The 23,800-nt window shown below is 37.0% G+C and overlaps 1 protein-coding gene across 3 annotated transcripts in view; it reads left to right on the top strand.

The window, feature by feature from the left end:
• The window catches only part of ANO10 (anoctamin 10), a 173,235-nt gene that overhangs the window by 35,598 nt on the left and 113,837 nt on the right, over nt 1–23,800 (top strand). For all 3 annotated transcript variants that reach the window (XM_058181673.1, XM_058181672.1, XM_058181671.1), the window contains exons 5-6: nt 21,130–21,249; nt 21,844–22,413. In XM_058181673.1, the coding sequence (XP_058037656.1) occupies nt 21,130–21,249; nt 21,844–22,413 (690 nt within the window). The remainder of the gene's footprint in view (nt 1–21,129; nt 21,250–21,843; nt 22,414–23,800) is intronic.

The following is a 23,800-nucleotide window of genomic DNA, read 5'->3' as shown; positions in this document are numbered from 1 at the left end:
AAGGATAAGCCACCTAAACATTACATTATATTTTATAAGATGTGATGTTAGGAAATGGTACTGCTGTCTTTGCTCTTGAATTCTACGTGGGATTTGTTTTAATATTATAATTTCTTTCCCTTTATAGGTCCCTTCCCTTGATTTTTTATAAATTTCATCTCTCATTGGTTTTTTTTTTGGTAAATCTTGTATGCAGTTCTTGCGCTAAACGGTGCCTTCTTATATAATTATTGTGAACGCGATATGTTTCGTCTATGGTACCTCTTATTTCTGACTTATCTCTCTCTACTATCTCTGCTATGATTTCAGCCATTTCCCGCCCCCCCAGGTCTTCCTCTTTTACTTCTACAATATTCTGGAAGCGTAGGAAAAATGATGCCTTCTCCATTTCCAAAAAGGCAATTGTATCCATTAAGTCTTTATTTGATTGTAATGTCTTCTGCTCCACCATTTCTACCTTAAGTGTAGTTGGTCCACCTTGGTTTCTATTTTTATAACTTTTTGCTCATTTTCTGCAACTGTATATTGCATATCTTTTCCTTCATATTTTTAAAATCTTCCTTTAGTTCTCCTATCTCATTTTTGATTTCTTGATGGTGTTTCCTAGCCTCTTCCTGGTTATCTGCCACTTTTTCTTGGAATTTCATCAATGTTTCTTGAATAATTTGGAGCGTATTTTGTATACTCTGCATTGTCGACTCTGTTTTATCTTTTTCTTTCTCTGACATATTTTCGTTTGACCGATGAGTTGTGGGAGATGCTGTAGATGTTGGGTTAGAGATGAGCTTTTTTCCTGTTCTTCCTACTATTGATGTGGTTGACATTATTAAATTTCCTGCAGATTTTTTCCACAATATCATAAAAGTGTAATCTAATACTTAATACTTACTTCTTACCACTAATTCCTACATATATCAATTCCTTTAAATTATTTAATTATCACCACACAGATCAAGCTTTATCCTTCAGATACTCTTTAACAGTCTCTCCCCTCCTTTTTTCCCCTCAAGTCAGATTTGCTAATCAATGAATTGATAATCAGTTAATTCAAATACTTTCACTGTAATTATTATTTTATATTATCAAATAATCAAAATATATCTTCCTCTTTAATCCTTTCAAACTTATCCAAACAATTCCTTAAAGTTAAGTTTCTGTATCTTTTATAACTTCTCCTTTTCAAATATTATCAACAAATCAACTAGCTTTCCCCCCTGAGATAATAATTTTTATCAATATGTATGTTAACTATAATAAATTCCAACCAGATTTTTCTTTCTTTTTTAAAAAAGTTCTCTTTTTGGTTTTCTTCTCCTTCTTTCCACTCCCTATTGCATCAGATCGTCCATTCAGGCTTAGTCACCTTCAAGTCCAGTACACAGTCTTTATGTCCTTCCAGTCTATCTTTTATAATTGTTTCTTTTTTATCTTTTTATCTCTCTTATTCCAGTCCACTCTTTCTTCTCAGTAGATATTAGTAGATATTAACCCACAATTGTCCATGTAACTGTCTATTGATCTCTTCCAAATTACCCACTTTTCATTCCACTAAGTCCATCAAAACCGCCAAGTTAGGGAAACGGAAGTGGGGGGTTGCACGGGGAGTTCAGGCATTGGAACAAAGTCCATGCCGGTGGTTATCTGAAAAGGAGTTAACCCCATGCTGCTGTGTACAGCATTATTATATGCGACCTCTGCAAATGCTAACAAATCCGACCAGTTCTCTTGTTGGTAATTTACATAACACCGTATATATTGCTCTACCATTGAGTTCAATTTTTCAGCCGTGCCATTGGTCTCAGGATGGAACCCAGAACTAAGTCCTTGAGATGACCCAGGGGAGGGGTGAAGCCACCGTGGCTGGTTGCTGAGTTGTTATGGGGGGTGGAATCCCCCCTGGCTGCTGAGAAGAAAGTCCTTGAAATGCCTCAGCTAGTGCGGCAAAACCCAGCCTGAGGCCCCCAGGAAAGAAAGGGGCAGAACTTGTTGGTTGCCATTGGTATTGGATCCTTCCCTGTCCAGGATAAAATGCCCAACCGGGAGGAATAGAAGTAGCAGGAGGTAATGTAGGCCTCGGCTGGTGGGAAAAGTCAATGGGGGGGGGGTTGCAGTTCCCCCCAAGTGCTTGATGCTGCCTGAATTCCCTGCTGTCTGAAGGAGGGAAGGGAGGCCTCCTGCGTTTATCGGAATGGCTTCGAGCTTCAGTAATTTCTCCCTCTCTGGTGGGAGGGAAGATGAATTTAGGCTGAGCTAAACTCAAAGGCTCTCGAGGCAGGTGAGCTGAGCTTATAGAAGGCCTCACTTCCAAACGCTCAAAAGTTTCCGGGAGGTCCAACAGGGATTGCGATTTTAGGGGGTTACTCAGGTCCCAATCCAGTGACTCTCCCGATTCTCCAGTTTTTATTGCTCTCCATTGAGATTGAGGAGAGGGAGGGGGCTCTCCATTCCGCCCTGGGGAAATGTTTTCTCCCAGGGATCTCACTTCTTGCAATTGATGGGGAGGGGTTTGGCCGGAGCGACAGCTTACCCATGAATCAGAATCTTTAGGCCGTGCACCAAGCTGATGAGCAGGCTTTTCCACTTCAGGCTTTTGAGTCATATCTTCCGATGGGAAGTAGGTGATCTCGACCAAGTCCTCAGATTCCAGCCTCTCGGCCCCTTCAAGGCTTTCCATCTTCGCTGGGTCTTTGCACCGCTGTGGAGGTTGCGGAGGCTGGGGCCCAGCACCCCCCTAACGGGCCCCCTGAGCGGAAGAGAGGGTACTGTTAAGCCAAAGAAAGTTAGGAGTTTTGAAATAATGTCAAGGTTCCAGAAAAACTTCCTCTGCATAAAAAAACCTCAGAAGCCATTGTCTTTCAGAGTTCTTTATTAGCATAAGGAAACTGGTACACGATGAGTGAAATTCCAAAACTGAACTTCCGGATTTTTTCCCCAGTAACACAAACCCCAAGAGTCCCATCCCCCTAACCCCTTTGCTGGTCACATGGTCCAACGTCCTTCCACTTTATTTGAAACCTCTTCTTGCCCTCCTTCTGCATATTTGAACACAATCCGACCTTGACCGCTTGAAGAATGTTACCATACCCCTCAACCCCCCCCTTCTTCACCTCAGGGGAAAAATGTGGCAGCGTCTGGAAACCTAAGGCCTAGTATGGTTTCCAGGCCTGACAGTCATGCTGTTTGTTCCCAGCAATCTTCATGCAATTAATAAATGAAGTACTGCATGAGCACTTATACAAAGGGGTCCTAGTTTACTTAGATGACATTCTTATATTCAGCGAAACTCTCAAGCATGTAAAGCTGATGCGAAAGGGCTGAAAAAACTCCTTGCTGCAAAACTCTACACAAAGCTGTCAAAGTGTGAATTCCATCAAACCTCCCTAGATTATCTAAGCTACCAAATATTCAGTGGAGGGGTGGAAATGGACCCAGGAAAAGTGAAAGCAGTGCTAGACTGGCAGACCCCACGCTCCTGCAAACAGCTTCAAAGCTTCCTGGGGTTGCAAACTTTTACAGACATTTTATCTCAGCTTTTGCAGAAGTCGCCCTGTCCCTCACAGAACTGTTAAAAATGGGGCCTCCTCCTGTGGCACCATGTCCAAACCAACCACTTACCTGGTCAATGGACTGTCAAAGAGGTTTTGAGAAATTAAAACGGCTCTTTGCCGAGGAGCTGATCATCCAATAAGTGGATCCAGAATGACAGTTCATGATCCAAGCGGATGCCAGCGATGTAGTTGTGGCAGCTGTGCTCCTACAGAAGGACCCACAAGGACAACTCCTACCCTGTGCCTACATTTCCAAGAAGCTCACTGAGACTGAGAGGAGGTGGGACATTTGGGACAAATAAGCCTATGCAGTCTGCTGAGCTCTCCTCTCCTGGAGACGTTTTCTGGAAGGGGGTAAAATACCTTTTGAAGTCTGGACTGATCATAAAAATCTCAAAGCTCTAAAAAATAACAAAAACCAGAAAACTTATCTCCCAAACAAATCTGCTGGGCACAGTACTTCAGACAGTTTAAATTTGAGCTGAAGTACATCCCAGTGGGAAAAAATCTGCTAGCTGATGCCCTATCAAGAAAACCCCAATTTGATAGGTACAGGGAAGAAGTCATCCACACCATCATTCCCCCCTCTTAATCAGCCACACAAGTCACCATAGGGGTCAAATCAGACAAGAACCCGATCCCAGCCAGGACAAGCTGACAGCAGCACAGAAAGCAGCACTTCCAACCAACCCATGGCTCATGGATAATAGGGATATCTTGACCATGAGAGATGGACTGGCTTGTAACCATTCAAAATTATATTTCCCCACCAACTTGAGACTGGAAGTACTACAGAACAGCCATGATTCCAGACTGGCCAGCCATATTGGATTCTTAAAAACCCTGCACCTGGCCAGGAGTCAATTTTGATGGCCAAAAATTAAAGCTGATGTAGAGGACTATGTGAAAAGCTGTGCCACCTGTGCTGCCATGAAAATGAGACCAGGGAAACCACCTGGGCTCCTCCAGCAAGTGGCTAGTCCCAGCCAACCCTAGGAGGAGATTGAAATGGACTTCATAGTTGAACTCCCAGAGAATGGGAGAAATACAGTCATTTGGATAGTAATTGACTTATTTTCAAAGCAAGCCCACATCACAGTGTGTTCCAATTGCCATCAGCAAAAAAACTGGTGAAGATGTTCATCAGACAGATTTATTGGCTGCAGAGAATACTCCGCTGGGTCATCTCAGACCAATTCCCGGCTAGGTTTTGGAGAGAATTCCTGAGATCTGTCAGATACACACAAAGGCTTAGCTTGGCTTTCCATCTGAGTATGAATGGAGCTGTGGAATGAGCGAATGCAATGGTGGAACAGTATATAAAATGTTATGTAGATTATCAACAAGAGAACTGGGCGGACCTGCTGCCATTTGCTGAAGTGGCTTACAACAATGCCATGCACAGTAGCACTGGATTGACCTCCTTCCAGGTCACAATTGTCATGGACTTTGTTCCTATGCCCAAACTGCCCAGAGAACTCCCCTCCTCCATGACCCTGACAGAGTGGGTGGAATTGCTGAGGAAGGGCTGAGAGGACACTAAAAAAGTGCTAGCAGAAGCCCCTGAGGCATATAAAAAGCAGGCAGACAAACACCAATTTCTTCAGCCTCCTTTCCATGTGGGAGATTGAGTTTAGCTATCAACCAATTGCATAAGACTAAAGCTGCCTAGTAAAAAGCTGGGACCCAGGTTTTTAGGTCCATTCCCAATAGTGAAAGTAATTAACCCAGTGACAGTTCAGCTTAATCTCCCCCGCATTCTGGGGAAAGTGCATCCTGTTTTCCACTGTAGAACTTTTCAACTCCTACCCTTGGCTGTTGTTCAATTTTTTTATCTTTCCTATTTTCCAACCATTCATACCATTACACCAGACCTTATAATATTCTGTATCCTCTTTTTTTTTAATTTCTTTTGTGAATTTATCCATCTCTGCACATTCTAGGATTTTCTTAATTAAATCTTCTGTTGGTGGATTCCCCTTCTTGCAATTTTGTGCGTAAGCTATATGTGCTGCTGTTAATATGTGTAGTATTAAATATTGTGTATCATTTGTATAGTTTTCTGTTGGGATCCCTAATAAGAATTGTTCTGGCTCTCCCTCTATTGATTCCTGTATTATCTTCTCTAATCACTTTTTGATTTTAGCCCAGGTTGTTTTACCATCAGAAAGTTCCACCAGAGATGATAGTATGTTCCATAGTTACTCTTACATTTCCAACACTTTGGTGAGTTACTAGGGAACATCGTTGCTATTCTAGCTGGTGGAAGATGCCATCTGTGAAACATTTTCATCTGGTTTTCCTTGTATGCTGTCGATATTGTCAATTTCATGTTTGTTCTCCACATCTTTTTCCACTTCTTTAATTCTACTGTATGATTAAAGTTTATTGCCCATTTAATCATAGTATCTTTCACTATTTCCTCTTCCATTTTATACCATAACAGGAAATTATATGTTTTACTAATTAATTTTTGGTTCTTCCCATATATTATTTTATCCAATTCATTTTGCTCCAATTGTATCTGATTAGTCTTTGTATCTTCTATATATTTTGATCTGATTTGGAAGTAGGTCCACCATTTGACTTCCCTATTCAAATCCTGTTCCAATTCTTGTTTCATTTTTAATTTTCCCAATTCATTTGATATATCCCTGTACCTAATTATTTTAGTCAGTCTATTAAATTTGGATATGTTAGTGTTTCATTCGGGGAAATCCAAGATGGTATATTTGTATAATGTTGCTTTTTTAATTTTATTCCAAATTAATAATAATGAATTCCTAATTATATGTCTTCTAAAATACCCATGGGTTTTGTACTTTTCACCCCACAAGAATGCATGCCATCCTACCTGTAAATCATGACCTTCTAGTGTTAAAATTCTTTTGTTTCCCAGCTCCATTCATTCCTTTAACCATGTCAGGCATGCTGCTTGGTAATAAATTTCCCAATCTGATAGGGTTACTCCTCCCCTATCTTTGGTATACTGTAGGGTTTTTAATCTAATTCTAGGCTTTCTTCCTTGCCATATAAATTGTGAGGTCAATCTGTTTAATGAATCAAAGTAGTTTTTTTCTATTCTTATCAGTATAATCTGGAAGTGAAACAAGATTTTGGGCAAGATATTCATTTTTATTGCTGCCGCTCTTCCCATCCATGAAATTTGTAAATTTTTCCAATTTTCCAAATCTTTCCCAATTTGCTGTATTAATTTATCATAATTATCTTTTTTAATTGAGGAACCTCTTGTTGTTTGCCAAATCCCTAGATATTTTTTTTTTGTTATCTGAATGTTCATGTTATTTTCTAATTCTGTCTCTTGTTTTTTTGTAAGGGTTTTTGTTAATAATTTGGATTTCTTCTTATTAATTTTTAAACCTGCCACTATGCCAAATTCTTCAATTTTTTAAATCAGTTTGGGGCCTGATTTTAAGGGTTCCTCAATTATAAAAACCATATTGTCTGCAAAAGCTTGCAATTTATACTCCTCATTTTTTATTTTCAATCCTTTCATCTCCCGATCTTCCCTAATTTTTTTTAAGAGTGACTCGAATGATAGTATAAAGAGAAGTGGAGAAAGTGGGCATCCTTATCTTACACCTTTTGTTATTTCAAATCTATCTGTCGTTTCTTGGTTAATAATCACCCTTGCAGTTTGCTTTGAATATATTTTTTCAATCATCTTTTCAAATTTGGATCCAAATTCCATTTTTTTAATTTGTTGTATCATGAGTCTCCAATTCAAATTATCATTAAGTGTTAAATTTGTACCCTATGACCAGCATTAGTGTTGTAAATGTTGTACCTTGATGAAGGTATCTTTTCTTTTATGTACACTGAGAGCATATGCACCAAGACAAATTCCTTGTGTGTCCAATCACACTTGGCCAATAAAAAATTCTATTCTATTCTATTCAAACGCTTTTTGGACATCAAGGAAAACCAGTGAAGCTTGTTTCTCTGGGTGTACTATATGGTTCTCCTCCTATCTCTCCGACCGGTCGCAGACGGTGTTGACAGGGGGGCAGAGGTCGACCGCGAGGGGCCTCACTTGTGGGGTCCCACAGGGGTCGATTCTCTCGCCCCTTCTGTTCAACATCTACATGAAGCCGTTGGGTGAGATCATCAGTGGTTTCGGGGTGAGATACCAGCAGTACGCTGACGACACCCAGCTGTACTTTTCCACCCCGGACCACCCCAATGAAGTTGTTGAAGTGCTGTCCCGGTGTTTGGAAGCTGTACGGGTCTGGATGGGGAGAAACAGGCTCAAGCTTAATCCCTCCAAGACGGAGTGGCTGTGGATGCCGGCACCCCGATTCAGTCAGCTGCAGCCGCGGCTGGCTGTTGGTGGCGAGTTACTGGCCCCAAAGAATAGGGTGCGCAACTTGGGTGTCCTCCTGGATGATCGGCTGTCGTTTGAAGACCATTTGACGGCCGTCTCCAGGAGGGCCTTCCACCAGGTTCACCTGGTTCGGCAGTTGCGCCCCTTCCTTGATCGGGATGCCTTATGCACAGTCACTCATGCGCTCGTTACCTCTTGCTTGGATTACTGTAATGCTCTCTACATGGGGCTCCCCTTGAAGTGCGCTCGGAGGCTTCAGTTAGTCCAGAATGCAGCTGCGCGGGTTATAGAGGGAGCTACGCGTAGCTCCCATGTAACACCGCTCCTGCGCAGACTGCACTGGCTGCCTGTGGCCTTCCGGGTGCACTTTAAGGTGTTGGTTATGACCTTTAAAGCGCTCCATGGCTTAGGACCTGGGTACTTACGGGACCGCCTGCTGTTACCACACGCCTCCCACCGACCCGTACGCTCCCACAGAGAGGGACTTCTCAGGGTGCCGTCTCCCAAACAATGTCGGCTGGCGGCCCCCAGGGGAAGGGCCTTCTCTGTGGGGGCTCCCACACTCTGGAACGAGCTTCCCCCGGGTTTACGCCAAATACCTGACCTTCGGACATTTCGTCGCGAACTCAAGACTCATCTTTTTATCCGCGCGGGGCTGGCTTAAATTGGGATTTTAATGTTATATTTATTAATTTTAAACGGGGTTTTAGTATGGTAAATTTTAATCACTGGGCTAATTTAAATAAGTTTTTTAAATCGTATTTTAAACTTGTATATTGTATTGTCGGTTTTATTATGCCTGTACACCGCCCTGAGTCCTTCGGGAGAAGGGCGGTATAAAAATCAAATAAAATAAATAAATAAATAAATAAATAATACTATAATATGTCAATTATGGTCCGGGTATTATTTTTGATTGTCGACCAGGCAGGAAACCATTTTGATCTGGATGTATTTATTTATCTAAAATTGTTTTTAACCTTTCAGCAATAATTGACATATATATTTTATAGTCAGAATTCAATAAAGAGATAGGCCTGTAGTTTTGTACTAATTGCTGGTCTGTGTCTTCCTTGGGTATAAATGTAATTAATGCTTCTGTCCATGTTTGGGGTATGTCTGTATGCTGTAATGCTTCATTGAATATTTCCAGCATTAATCCTCCTGTTTGTTTTTGAATACTCTTATATAGTTCAACTGGTATTCCATCTGGGCCCGGCGTTTTATTGTTGTTGTTTTTGTCTTTTTATTGCAATTCCGAATTCTGTTTCAGAGATTAGTCGGTTTAATACTTCTTTCTGTTCTTCCATCAATTTGCATACATTCGTTTCCTCTAAATAATTTTGGATTTCTGCTTCTGTTGTTTCTTCCTGTGTATATAGTTTCGAAAAGAAAATATGTACTATTCGTTTCTTATCTTCTCTTAGGTACTGGATTTTCCCTTCCTCATCTTTCAAATGTTGAATCGTTCTTTTATCTTTTTCCTTTTTTAATTGATAGGCTAACCATCTGTCACCTTGTTTGCATGATCAAAATAATTTTGTTTGGCCATCTTTATTTTCAATGCCACTTCCTCTTGAATTATCAGATTTAATTTATGTTTAATTATTCTCCTTTCCTCTTTTATTTTTTTTATTTTGGGGATGTTTTTGCAATTCTTCTTCTGCTTTTTTAAGCTCCTCCTGTAGTTTGGTGGGACCTGTTCTCTTTACTTTTTTTTGTCATATATGCAGTTGTCACCCCTCTCATATATGCTTTTAATGTGTCCCAAAGATTTTGGATCGCCATATCATTTTTGTTTATACTTAAGAAAATCGTTAATTCTTTTTCCAGGAATTTCTTATATTCTTTCTCTTTACATACATTTTGGTTTAAGGTCCATGTTTTATATCTTTTTTGTCTTTTTTAGTAGATGATTATCGGATTATGGTCAGCCCATTCATTTGTTCCTATTTCTGTTTTTTCTATTTCTGTTTGCAATTGTGTTGTCATCCAGGCCATGTCAATCCTGGACCACAATTGATGGGAATGGAAATAAAATGTATATTGCTTTTCTTCCTTGTGAATTTCTCTCCATATGTCTCTTAACTTTAGTTCTAATGCCATATTAAAGAATTCTTTGGGTAATATTTCCTTCTTTTTTTTATTTTTCTTATTGCTATGGTAATCTCTTTTACTATCAACTATAGCGCTATAGTCTCCTATAATACAAACATTTTCTATTTCTTATTCTGTTATTGTATTGTGCAATTTTTGTAATATTCCTGTTGATTTTTATTTGGAGCATATACAACTACTAATAAAATTCGTTTATATTCCATTTCTAGTTTTATCATCAAAGTTCTCCCCTCATCATCTGCATACACTAATTCTGAGTTTATTTTTTTCTTTTATGTACACTGCTATTCCTCTTTTTTTCTGTTGTGATAATGATACATATAGTCTTCCTAATTTCTTATTTTCCAATAGTTTTTGGAATCCTTTTTTTATATGGACCTCTTGAAAGCAAATCACATCTACATCTAGTATTTTTAATTTTGTAAATATTTGTGTTCTCTTTTTCCGTGCATTTAAACCATTGATGTTCATTGAAAATACGGATAATGTCCCTTCCATATCCTACTGATATGTATTTGTTTCTCGGAGTTTCTTGTTTTGTTTTTTCTCTTTTTCTTGCTCCTTCTCTTTCTTCTCATTCTTTTTTTTGAGTTCTCCTTAACTCTCTCTCTCTTTCTAACTCCTCTTGTAAGTCCTCTTGACTTCTTTCTAATTCATCCTTGCTTTCTTGTTCCTCCTCCAAATAATTTTTATAAAATTCTTGAGCTTTCCTTATTGAGTCTACTTTGAACTTCTTATCTTGCCATGTAATTAATATACCTTTGGGGATAAGCCACTTAAACATTACTTTATATTTTATGAGACATGATGTTAGAAAATGGTACTGCTGTCTTTGCTCTCGAATTCTGCGGATTTTGGTATTTATTTTAGAATTATAATTTCTTTCCCGTTATATGTTACAGTCTCTTCTCTTGATTTTTTATAAATTTCATCTTTTATTGTTTTTTTTGTGAATCTTATATGCACTTCCCATGCTAAGCGATGCCTTCTTATATAATTGTTGTGTACTCGATAGATTTCGTCTATGGTACCTCTTATTTCCAATTTATCTCTCTGTATTAGCTCTGCTATGATTTCGACAATTTTTTTCTCCAGGTCTTCCTCTTTTTCTTCCATGACATTCTGGAAGCACAGGAAATATGATGCCTTCTCCATTTCCAGGGAAGCGATTGAATCCATTAATTCTTTATTCAATTGTGATGCCTTCTGTTCCATTTCTACTTTGAGGTCTAGTTGGTCCACCTTAGTTTCTATTTTTATAACTTTTTGCTCATTTTCTTCAACTGTATATTGTATCATCCTTTCCTTCATATTTTTTTAAATCTTCCTTCACTTTGCCTATCTCATTTTTAATTTCTTGGTGATGTTTCCAGATAACCTTCTTGGTTATCTGCCAAGAAGGTTATCTGCCCTTTTTTCTTGGAACTTGATCGGTGTCTCTTGAATAATTTGGAGCATATTTTGCATACTCTGCATTGTCGATTCTTTCTCTGACCTATTTTCAATTGACTGTTGGGTTGTGGGAGATGCTGTAGATGTTGGATTAGAGATGGGCTTTTTTCTAGTTCTTGTTACTATTGATGTGGTTGAAATTATTAAATTTCTTGTGAGATTTTTCCACAATATCATAAAAGTATAATCTTCTAATATTCAATATTTACTTCTTACCACTAATTCTTATATTCCTTTAATTTAATTTAATTAATTTTTAATTAAATTAAATTCCTTTAATTAAATTCCTTTAATTAATTATTTACACCACACAAATCAAGTTCTATCTTTCAATTACTCTTCTCCCCCTTTTTCCCCCAGATCAAATTAGCTAATCAATTAATTATTCAATTAAATATAACCTTCTTCAAGTATTTTCACTGTAATTATTATATATTACCAAATAATCAAAATATATCCTCCCCTTTAATCCTCTCAGCACTTATCCAAACAGTTCTTTAAAATTAGAAAATTTAAAAATTTAAAACTAGTCCAGTCCCGCGCAGATAAATAGGTGTGTTTTAAGCTCGCGACGGAAGGTTCGGAGGTCTGGAAGCTGGCGGAGTCCTGGGGGGAGTTCGTTCCAGAGGGTGGGAGCCCCCACAGAGAAGGCCCTTCCCTTGGGCGTCGCCAGACGGCACTGTCTAGCTGATGGCACCCTGAGGAGTCCCTCTCTGTGAGAGCGCACGGGCCGGTGAGAGGTATCCGGTAGCAGTAGACGGTCCCGTAAATAGCCCGGCCCTATGCCATGGAGCGCTTTAAAGGTGGTTACCAGAACCTTGAAGCGCACCCGGAAGGCCACAGGTAGCCAGTGCAGTCTGCACAGGATAGGTGTCATACGGGAGCCACGAGGGGCTCCCTCTATAACCCGCGCAGCCGCATTCTGAACTAACTGCAGTCTCCGGATGCCCTTCAAGGGGAGCCCCATGTAGAGAGCATTGCAATAATCCAGGCGAGACGTCACGAGGGCGTGAGTGACCGTGCACAGGGCATCCCGGTCTAGAAAGGGGCGCAACTGGCGCACCAGGCGAACCTGGTAAAAAGCTCTCCTGGAGACGGCCGCCAAATGATCTTCAAATTGATTTACACCACACAAATCAAGTTCTATCTTTCAATTACTCTTCTCCCCCTTTTTCCCCCAGATCAAATTAGCTAATCAATTAATTATTCAATTAAATATAACCTTCTTCAAGTATTTTCACTGTAATTATTATATATTACCAAATAATCAAAATATATCCTCCCCTTTAATCCTCTCAGCACTTATCCAAACAGTTCTTTAAAATTAAGTTGTTCTTAATTGTATATTTTTATAACCTCTCTTTTTCAAGCGTTATCAATAAACCAAGTGTTCCCCCCCCCAAATAATATTTTTTATCAATATATATATTAACTATAATGATTTCCAACCAGACTTTTCCTTTTTTTTAAAGTTCTTTTTTGATTTTCTTCTTCTTTCCACTCCCTATTACTTCAGATCATCCATTCGGGCTTAGTCACTTTCAAATCCAGTGCACAATCTCTACGTCCTGCCAGTCTCTCTTTTTGTATTTTGTATTTATTTCTTCTTTATCTTTTTAATCTCTTTATTCCAGTCCACTCTGTCGTCTTCTTAATAGTTATAAATCCACAGTTGTCCACGTATCTATCTATTAATCTCTTTCCAAATTGCCTCTTTTGTTTCACTAAGATCGCCAAAGTCGCCAAGTCCACTTGTCTAAGTATGAAGACTCCTTACTTTAAAGTTTAAATCCACCGTATATTATATCTTTGCTATTCTTCCTTCTCATAATGCAATTAGATCTTTAACTCGAGTCCAATTATTACCATTTATTACTATGTATCTTCTTTGTTGGTTCCTCCTTCCATACCTTCTGTTACTCTTTTGCCTTCGTTCGGTCATCTTCTGTTGAGCGCTCTCCTTCCCAGCCGCCACTTTCTTTACCCTCTGAGACTCTCATTCGTGACTAGTTTGATGAGATTTTCACTTTTACTTTCTCTAATCCTTCGCGACTGCCAATGCTGAGATCCCTTTTTTGCTTCCACACTATGTGGCCACCATTGCTCTCGATCTGCCTTAAAGTCAGATTTTTTCCTGCTGGATTTAAGGGGTTCAGCTTTTTTCCTCCAGTACGCTAGTGTCTCATCCGAAGAATAAAGCCTTCCTCTTTATTTTCCCAAATCCTCCGGGTTTGGGAATGCCCTTAAAAGGACTCCTTTTTAGGAATTAATTGGGCTTTCAGGAGCTGTAAATTGCACTCTCACCCACTTCGCTCTGACGCCACCACCAGAAGTCCAGATTTTTTTTAAAGTATTTTTATTCAACATTTACTTCTTTAAAAACTAACTTTGTTACATTTTTACAGCTTTCCGATACCGGCATTTGTATTAATATTCATTTTATCGTTCAACCCATTTATATACATATACATTTTGTTTATTACTTATTCATTCTTATAATCACCCCATTATATACATATCTACTACACTTTAAATATTTCTTTTCGCTATAACATTTTCTCTTATGCTATACATTATACATTAATTTTAGATTTCTTTTCCAGCCAATTGTACCATCTATTCCATGTTTCATAATACATTGTTTGCTCTCTATCTTTAAGTTTCATCGTTCTGCACACTCTAACACCTTTTTTATAATCATCGTGTTTGATGGAACATGTTTTTGTTTTCAATTTTGGGCAAATGAAATTCTGGTGGCCATAATTCTGTGAAGTATGAGGTATTGAATTTCTTTACTCATTTTTTCTTTTATAATCCCCAAAAGAAATAGTTCAGGTTTCATATTAATTTTTCCCCTGTCATTTCCTCTAACCACTTTTTAATTTTTAACCAATAATATCTTGTTTTGGGACATGTTCGCCACATGTGGTAGAATGTCCCTTGTGGGTGGTTACATTTCCAGCAATTTGGTGGGTTTTTTGGAAACATCTTGGCCAATCTCGCCGGAGGTAAATGCCACCTATAAAACATTTTATAGATATTTTCTTTATAATCCCCAAAAGAAATAGTTCAGGTTTCATATTAATTTTTCCCCTGTCATTTCCTCTAACCACTTTTTAATTTTTAACCAATAATATCTTGTTTTGGGACATGTTCGCCACATGTGGTAGAATGTCCCTTGTGGGTGGTTACATTTCCAGCAATTTGGTGGGTTTTTTGGAAACATCTTGGCCAATCTCGCCGGAGGTAAATGCCACCTATAAAACATTTTATAGATATTTTCTTTATACGTGTCCGACAACAACATTTTATAATTTATTCCCCAAATTTTTTCCCAATACTCTAATTCTATATTATATCCCAAATTTTTCACCCAAAGTACCATTGTTTCCTTCACCGTTTCCTCCTCCATTTTAAATTTAAGGAGACAATTATATGTTTTAGTAATTATTTTCTCATCGGTCCCTGTTAACATTTTATCGATTTCTTGCTGCTGACTTTGGAATCTGTATAATTCTAAATCTTTTTAATATCTTTTTTGGATTGTAAATAAGGCCACCAATCTATTTTAATTCCTTCTCCTAATAATTTTTGTTTAGATTTCAAATTCTTCTGTCCGTCTAACAACTCTTTAAATGTTACTATTTTGTTTAAATCAGTTAAATTGGGGTAGACCAAGGCTTCCATCATTGATTCCCATCTTGGAACTTTTGTGTAAAAGTTTCTTTTAATCTTCATCCAAGTTTTTAACAATACTTCTCTCCCTTGATGTCTCTGGAAGTATTTGTGGGCTTTGCTTTTTCCCTCCCAGATAAAGGCATGCCAAATCCCTCTGTAGATCATGTCCTTCAATTGTTAGTATTCTTGCATGTTTTAAATTTATCCATTCTTTAAGTCATGATATTACTGCCGCCTGATGGTAGAGTTTCCAATCTGGGAGGCTGAAGTCATCCTTAGTTCTAGAATCTTGCAAGAGTTTTAATTTAATTTTGGGCTTTTTCCCTAATCATATAAATTTACCAATAATTTTATTCAATTTGTCAAAAGAGTTTTTCCCCAATTTTATAGGTACCGTTTGAAATAAATATAAAATTTTTGGTAGAACATTCATATTTATAGTAGTAATTCTTCCAATCAATGATATTTCTAATTTTGCCCAACTCTCTAAATCTTTTTGAATTCGTTGCACTAATTTTACATAATTGTCTTCCTTTATTGAGGATGTTCTTGCCATTAACCAAATGCCCAGGTACTTTACTTTCTTCACAGCTTGAATTCCTAATTTCTCCTCTAATTTCTTATTTTGGCCTTGTGTAAAATTTTTGGCAATTTATTTATTTAATTTTTCTGCTAGGTCTCCGTTTATCATAATTCTTGCTATCTGATTTGAATAAATTGCCTTAATCATTTCTATAAATTTTTCACCAAATTTCATCCCGATTAATTGAATAATTAGAAACTGCCAATTCAGGTTGTTGAACGCCTGCTGTGCATCCACTAATATTAATGCCAATTGTTTTTCAGGATGGGCCTCATAATAGTCTAGTATATTCATTATAATTGTTGTGTTATTTTTTATTTGTCTTTTTGGTAAAAATCCATTTTGCTCCGAATGAATAATTTTGTTTAATATTTTTTTTAGTCTTTCTGCCATTTTTGTCACCAGAATTTTATAGTTGGCATTTAATAGCGAGATTGGCCTATAATTTTGGATAAGCTGATTGTCTGTATTTTCTTTTGGGATTAATGTTATATATGCCTCCGTCCACGGGTTTGGCATTTTGGCTGTCTCTAATACCTCACTGTATATTCCCAATATAATTTCTTCTAAAGATTCCTGAAATTTTTTATATAGTTCCACTGGAATTCCATCTGGCCCTGGTGTTTTATTGTTTTTTTGGTTTTTGATTGCCTCTTTCAATTCTGCTAGAGTTATTTTGTCATTCAATATTTCCCTATCTTCTTCTGATATACTTGACAAATTTCTCTCCTGTAAATATTTTATGTTTTCTTCTGCAATATTTTCTTGACTATATAGTGTTTGAAAGTATTTTTGAATAATGTTTTTTTTCCATCAGTCTTGTAATGCAAATTTCCTTGTTCATCTTGTAAATGTATCAATTTGTTAGCTTTTTCTTTTTTCAATTTGTGGGTTAACCATCTTCTGGTTTATTCATTGTTTCAAAATAATTTTGTTTTGCCAATTTTATATTCCGTATCATTTCCTCCTGTTGTAATATATTAATTTTGTTTCATTAACTCTCTTTCCTCTATAATTTTCTCATTCTGGGGTTGTTTCTGTAGGGCTATTTCTAATTTTTTAAATTTTCCCAATATTGATGCTTGTTCCCTTTTCTCTTTATTTCTCCTCACCATGTACACTATAGTTATTCCCTTCATATATGCTTTGGCGGTGTCCCATAAGTTCTGTGGTGTTGTATATTCGTTCCTATTTTCCTTGAAGAAATTTTTTAATTCACTTTCCATTGTTTGTATGTAAGGTTTTTCTTTTATAATTTTTTGATCTAAAGTCGATCTCCTTTTTTCTTTTTCAATTTGTGGGTTAACCATCTTCTGGTTTATTCATTGTTTCAAAATAATTTTGTTTTGCCAATTTTATATTCCGTATCATTTCCTCCTGTTGTAATATATTAATTTTGTTTCATTAACTCTCTTTCCTCTATAATTTTCTCATTCTGGGGTTGTTTCTGTAGGGCTATTTCTATTTTTTTAAATTTTCCCAATATTGATGCTTGTTCCCTTTTCTCTTTATTTCTCCTCACCATGTACACTATAGTTATTCCCTTCATATATGCTTTGGCGGTGTCCCATAAGTTCTGTGGTGTTGTATATTCGTTCCTATTTTCCTTGAAGAAATTTTTTAATTCACTTTCCATTGTTTGTATGTAAGGTTTTTCTTTTATAATTTTTTGATCTAAAGTCGATCTCCTTTTTTTCTTCCTTTTTTTTCCCATTTTTAATATTAAGGGACTATGGTCCACCCAGGTGTTGATACCTACATATATTGTTGTGACAAAATAAAATAAAAAAAATAAAATAAAAAATTATATCTATCTCTTCTAAATTGTTAATCAATTCTGGATTCATCCAAGCCATATATCTATGCGTGACCAAGAATTGTGTGGGTGGGAGAAAAAGGTGTATTGTTTTTTCTCTGGGTTCAGCTGTCTCCATGTGTCTCTTAATTTAAACTCTTTTACCATCCCTAAGAACGTATTTGGTAATTTCTATTTTTTATGTTTATTTTTCTTCACTGTCATATAGTCCAATTTGTTATCTATCCATTAAAGTCCCCTATTATGCAGATATTTTCATCTAATTCCATTATTTTCCTATGTAATTTGTTTGAGAATTTTTATTGTTTTGTTTTTTGTACATAGATTATCACTAACAGGATTTTTTTGTAGGTTTTTTTATTTCTGTTATCAAAATTCTTCCACCATTGTTAAGTGAGTAGTTGCAGTTCTTAAGTAAGTCACATGGTCATTAAGTGAATCCAGTTTCCCCGTGGACTTCGTTGGTCAGATCACAAAAGGGGATCGCATGAGTCTGGGACACTGAGACCATCATAAATAAGAGTCAGTTGCCAAACATCTGGATTTGGATCACCTGACCATGGGCATGCTGCAATGGTCATTAAGTGTGAAAAATAGTCAGATTTAGGGAAGCCAGATTCACTTAGCAACTAACTGTGTGATTGACTTAGCGATTGTTCAAGTTACAACAGCAGTGGAAAAAGGGATTTAGAATAGAATAGAATAGAATAGAATAGAATAGAATAGAATAGAATAGAATTTTTTATTGGCCAAGTGTGATTGGACACACAAGGAATTTGTCTTGGTGCATATGCTCTCAGTGTACATAAAAGAAAAGATACCTTCATCAAGGTACAACATTTACAACACAAATGATGGTCAGTATATCAATATAAATCATAAGGATTACCAGCAACAAAGTTACAGTCATACAGTCATAACTGGAAAGAGATTGGTGATGGGAACGATGAGAAGATTAATACTAGTGCAGATTTAGTAAATAGTTTGACAGTGTTGAGGGAATTATTTGTTTAGCAGAGTGATGGCTTTCGGGGAAAAACTGTTCTTGTGCCTAGTTGTTCTGGTGTGCAGTGCTCTATAGCGTCATTTTGAGGGTAGGAGTTGAAACAGTATGTCCAGGATGTGAGGAATCTGTAAATATTTTCACGGCCCTCTTCTTGATTCGTGCAGTATATAGGTCCTCAATGGAAGGCAGGTTGGTAGCAATTATTTTTTCTGCAGTTCTAATTTATGACTATTTTACACACTTAATGACCATTGCAATGGTTTTGTAAAAACATTACATTTACTGAAACAGCAATTCTGGTGGCCCTCATTAAAAAAGACATAGAAAGCTATGTAGCAAGCTGCCCCATTTGCACTGCCGCTAAACGCAGGCAGGGAAAAACCCCCAGTCTACTACAGCCTGCAGCCCACCCTTCAGAAATCCATGGATTTCATTGTAGAATTGCCCGAGACTTCTGGTAACACAGTGATCTGAGTTGTCATATACCTTTTCTCAAAGTAGGTTCAATTCGTCCCATGCCAAAAGATCCCTACATCTAAAGCCTTGGCTAAGCTGTTTTTGATCCACATATACCACTTGCATGGGGCCCAACGACATATTATTTCAGATAGAGGGATCCAATTCACATCCAAGTGTTGAAAAGCCTTTTTGGACCTACTCAGAACGGAACAGTGACGTAGTGTTAGTCATCACCTGCAAACAGGGCCAGGGAATGAACAAAGTCAGTTCTGGAACAGTACCTGTGTTTTATTAACTATCAGCAGGAGAACTGGATGGAGCTATTGCCTTTTGCAGAAGTGGCCTATAATAATGCAGTTCATACTACCACAGGTTTTACTCCATTCAGAATGGTTGCAGGGCAAGAATTTAATGCTATGCCTGAGCTACCCTCACATGAACCAGAAATCCCTTCATTGAAACAGCTAAACCATTTAGCTGGTGGTCCACAAAGCCTTGGATGAAGCCAAGGCTGCCTATATAGTATAGGCAGACAAGAAATGAATAGAACCTAGACCTTACAAATTGGGGAACAAAGTTTACCTTTCTACTAAGTTTCTAAAATCTTTGCAGCAGTTTAAAAAGCTGGGCCCTAAATACATTGAGTCTTTCCCCATTGTTCACATTATTAACCCTGTCATGGTGGAATTGCAACTCCCTAAGTCATTATTGCAAGTCCACCCCGTTTTCCAATGTAGCTTGTTGAAGCCTGAAGTCACCTCTGACCTTCGTCAGGCTACTACCCCTGTTCCACTCCCTATTATGGTAGAGGGCAAACAACATTTCGAAATTCAAGAAATTCTAGACTAGGAAATTCCGTGAAGCCATTCAATACCTGGTGGCTTAGAAACACCTCCCCTTCTCCCCCAATGAGTGGGTTCACAAAAAACATGTGCCTGCCCCTAAGTTAATACACATATTTCATCAAACCTTGCTGATTTTGTTTTCTTTATCTCCCCTTCACTCTTCTTGTTTTCTTTCTAGTGGAGGGATCTCTGTATGAAGTTTCTGTTTTTATTTCCTGCTTCAAGAGATCTCTATATGAAAGTTTCTGTTTTCTACTTTGCTGTGCTGTGAGCTTCTGTTTCCTGCATTGCTGTACTGTGGGAGGGGTTTTATCTGTACTGCTTTAAATTGCTGTTTTTTAAGTGGGGAGAGTTAGTTCTGGCCTAGACCTCTTGCTATCACAAGCCTTTCAATAAAAACTCCTTTTGGAACAACTTCATTTTCAAGAGTTCTGCTTTCTTGCGAAGATTTGGAGAGGCAAGACCTTACAATAGTCTAGATTCTCAGGAAGGATTGTTTCCAGAGGAGCAAAAGGGAAGGTTAGATAGTTTGTGGGGAGGAGTTAAAATGGTTTCTCTCTAGGAGTTCTCAGAGTATTTCTAACTATAGATAAGGATCAATAAAAAAACTGCTTAGAAGAACTTAAATGTGTCTTTCTGGGTTTTTGGAGCATGACAGATAACTACTACTGGAATTGGCAGTATTGAGTTTCAGGATTTAGTGACTATGGTGTAGAGAACAGTTTTCCTGATATCTCACTGACAATTATGGCTGACATTTTCAGAAGCAAAGTGAGGCAATTAAATGGACTGAGTAGGCTCCTATCTTTATAGCCATATGCCCAGGAGTGAAATTCACTTACCTTCCGTACTGGTTCGCAAATGTGTGCACACTGCACATGTACTCGCTTTGCTTGCTCACACTGTCATTTGTGCATGTGCAAAGCCTTCTGCACATACGCAGAGCCTTAAAATGTCACAAAAAAGCGAAATCATGACATCTGCACGGTTGGGCAGAGCCTCTTGCAGCTGCTGCTATTGGTTTTCCTGAGCCGGATAGAACTGGCTGAATTTCACTCCTGCACATGTCTAATACCTGATTGGCCTTTTTGAACTATATAGTGGTGAGGGTTCTAGACCATAATCACTAAACCCTGAAGCCCAGCACTGACTAATAGAAACCAATGTGAAAGCCTACATCTGTAAATTACTAGTGGAATGGTTGATGATATATGTAGTCTTGTATGAGATTGGGAAAATGGTCTTTGATTCTAAAAAACAACTTTTTTATTTATTTCAGTGCGAAGGCTAACAACTAATGGCATTCTACTTCAGGTTTTTCCACTTCATGACCCAGACCATTTAAAAAAACTTGGGCAGATATGGTATGAACAACTGAAAATTAGATACCAACCTTTACGTAAGTTGACATTACTGATTCTGAAAAAGAACAGACTCAGGTTTGCATAGATTATATAATTATTAGGGTCTTCAGATTCACCAAGCATAAGACTGCATGTTAAATGCAAATTCAAGACCATATATGGCCTGTGTGCAAGCAGCAATATCAGGGAATTCTGGTTTATTTGAATTGATTCTATTCTGATACTACATATGGATATAGGTGTATTCTTCTGTATGTTTTAGTGTAATGAACTAATACATTCACAGAGGGAAATGAAGGAATTTTTGCTACAAATATTAAATAGTGAGAAAATGTTTGAGATTGTATATATCTGATAATTGAGATACATACCAGAGACAGAGCAATATGACTTTGTAAATAGGACCTATTTTGGGAGATGAGGTCTTGTCTTGGTTTGACTTGATAAGTTAGGGAAATAGTGAGATAAAGATTTATAAATAGATTTATTATATGCTATATAATATATAATAAATAGATTTATTATATGCTATATAAATTCACTGCAGGCTAAACACATTTAGCTTCTGGGTCTGAACCAGATTGGTTAGGTATTGCTACCTACTGAATGATTTTTTTTCCCCCTCACAGATGAAATTCGCTGTTATTTTGGTGAAACACTTGCTTTCTATTTTGCCTTTTTGGAATATATCACATTTGCTTTAATTCCAATGGCAGTCATTGGGATCCCTTATTATGTTTTTGACTGGGAAGATTATGACAAGTATGTGCTATTTGCAGCATTCAATCTGCTGTGGTCTACTGTTATCCTTGAACTCTGGAAACGATCTTGTGCTGTTATGGCTTACAGATGGGGAACACTGATGATGAAGCGACAATTTGAGGAACCAAGATCAGGATTTCATGGGGTTTTAGGTATCAATCCTGTCACTGGCAGAGAGGAACCCATATATTCCAGTTTCAAAAGACAGTTACGGATTTATTTTGTTTCAGTTCCATTTGTGTGCCTTTGTCTCTGCTTTTCACTTCAAATAATGATGATTTATTTTGACTTGGAATTCCAAGCACGTTTATATTATGAAGAAAACCAAAATGAATTAAGCGCCTTGATATTATACATGCCCAGCATAATTTATGCTGTTGTGATTGAAATTCTAAATCGAATTTATAGATATGCTGCAGAATTCTTGACCTCATGGGGTAAGTTTATTCCACCTTTTTCATGTATCTTATTTATTGCTACTATATTAACTTATATTAACATGTTCTATAATACAATTAGTTCCACTCTTGTATGATAGTAAAACTGTCATAATTTAGATGCCAAGATAAAACCTGCAATAAAATAATTAGCATGAAGGAACCTTATACAGGGGATTCTCATTATTGGCACTAGTTATCTTCAATAAAGATACTGTGAACACTGAATTAGCAAATACTAAAACCTCTGGTGGAAATATGTATGTTGCACAACAGGTTTTCTTTTTTTCTTTGTTTTCTTTTTTTGCTGCTCTCTGCATGTTTACGGATGATTGAAAGCACCATGAGTATTAATTTTTTAGTTACAAATAAAATTTAACAAATAGGCAAGTTTATAAATAAATAATTTGTGAATAAGAAGAATCAACTGTATAGTTTTATCTGATTTTTAAGAGTTGATCAAAAAATTACTAAGCTGAAAACATTGAAATTTAGCGCTCTTGTTTGTGACAGCTAAAATATCCATCTTGTTTAGATCTTTTTTCCCTAAGGAGTTGATACCTATGAAGCCAACACTGTCCTGTTAGTTTCAATAGTTTAAAGCTAATGCAGAGTCCTTTATTATCTGGAAATGAAAGTTCTATTATTTTATAATAATTATAAAGTAAATTTGAATAGATTTGTGAGAATTGAATCTTGCCTTATAACAGATAAAACATTCTAGATGTGAATGAACTGAAGTTCAGATAGCTATTTAGTTATGAAGCAAACTACCTTTAGGAAGTTACGATTTCATTCTAATCTTTCTAGATTAAGCAAGTTAAAAAATGATTTGAGCCTGTTAAAGTTTTGGAATAAAATATAACTTTGAATTTAAATAAGATAAAGGCAAAAACTTTAATTAATTAAATAAATAAATGTAGTTACATTGCAATTCTGTCCTAAAATCTCCAATCCTACTTGATTAACAAAATTGATACTGAAGGCTTTGCTACCAGGGTAATTGCCCTGTTCTTGCTAATTCCCTCATACCTAATTTTATTTTAAAAGGCTTTTCTATAAAATGGCTTGATCTAAAATTATTTTAGTCACACTTTATTAAAGAATTAGTCCAAGGGTCACATATGGATTGTCAGACTATTTTAAACTCAGTATAGTTTTTCTTTCTACATTGTGTGCACAATTATTAGGCAAGTTGTATTTTGGAGAATTTTATTACTGAAAACTACAGTGGTCTCAGTCAACCCAAAATGTTCATAAACCTCAAACCTGAATATTTAAGAAAGTAAACGTTTTGGCTTTCTTATGAGAATATGTGTGCACAATTATTGGGCAACTGTCAGTGTGCAGAATTATTATGCAACTAAATGAAAAATTAAAATTTGTC

The sequence above is a fragment of the Ahaetulla prasina genome, chromosome 4, assembly GCF_028640845.1.
Source record: "Ahaetulla prasina isolate Xishuangbanna chromosome 4, ASM2864084v1, whole genome shotgun sequence".
NCBI lineage: Eukaryota > Metazoa > Chordata > Lepidosauria > Squamata > Colubridae > Ahaetulla > Ahaetulla prasina.
The sequence above is the reverse complement of the archived record's forward strand: the minus strand, read 5'-3'. Positions and strand labels throughout refer to the sequence as shown.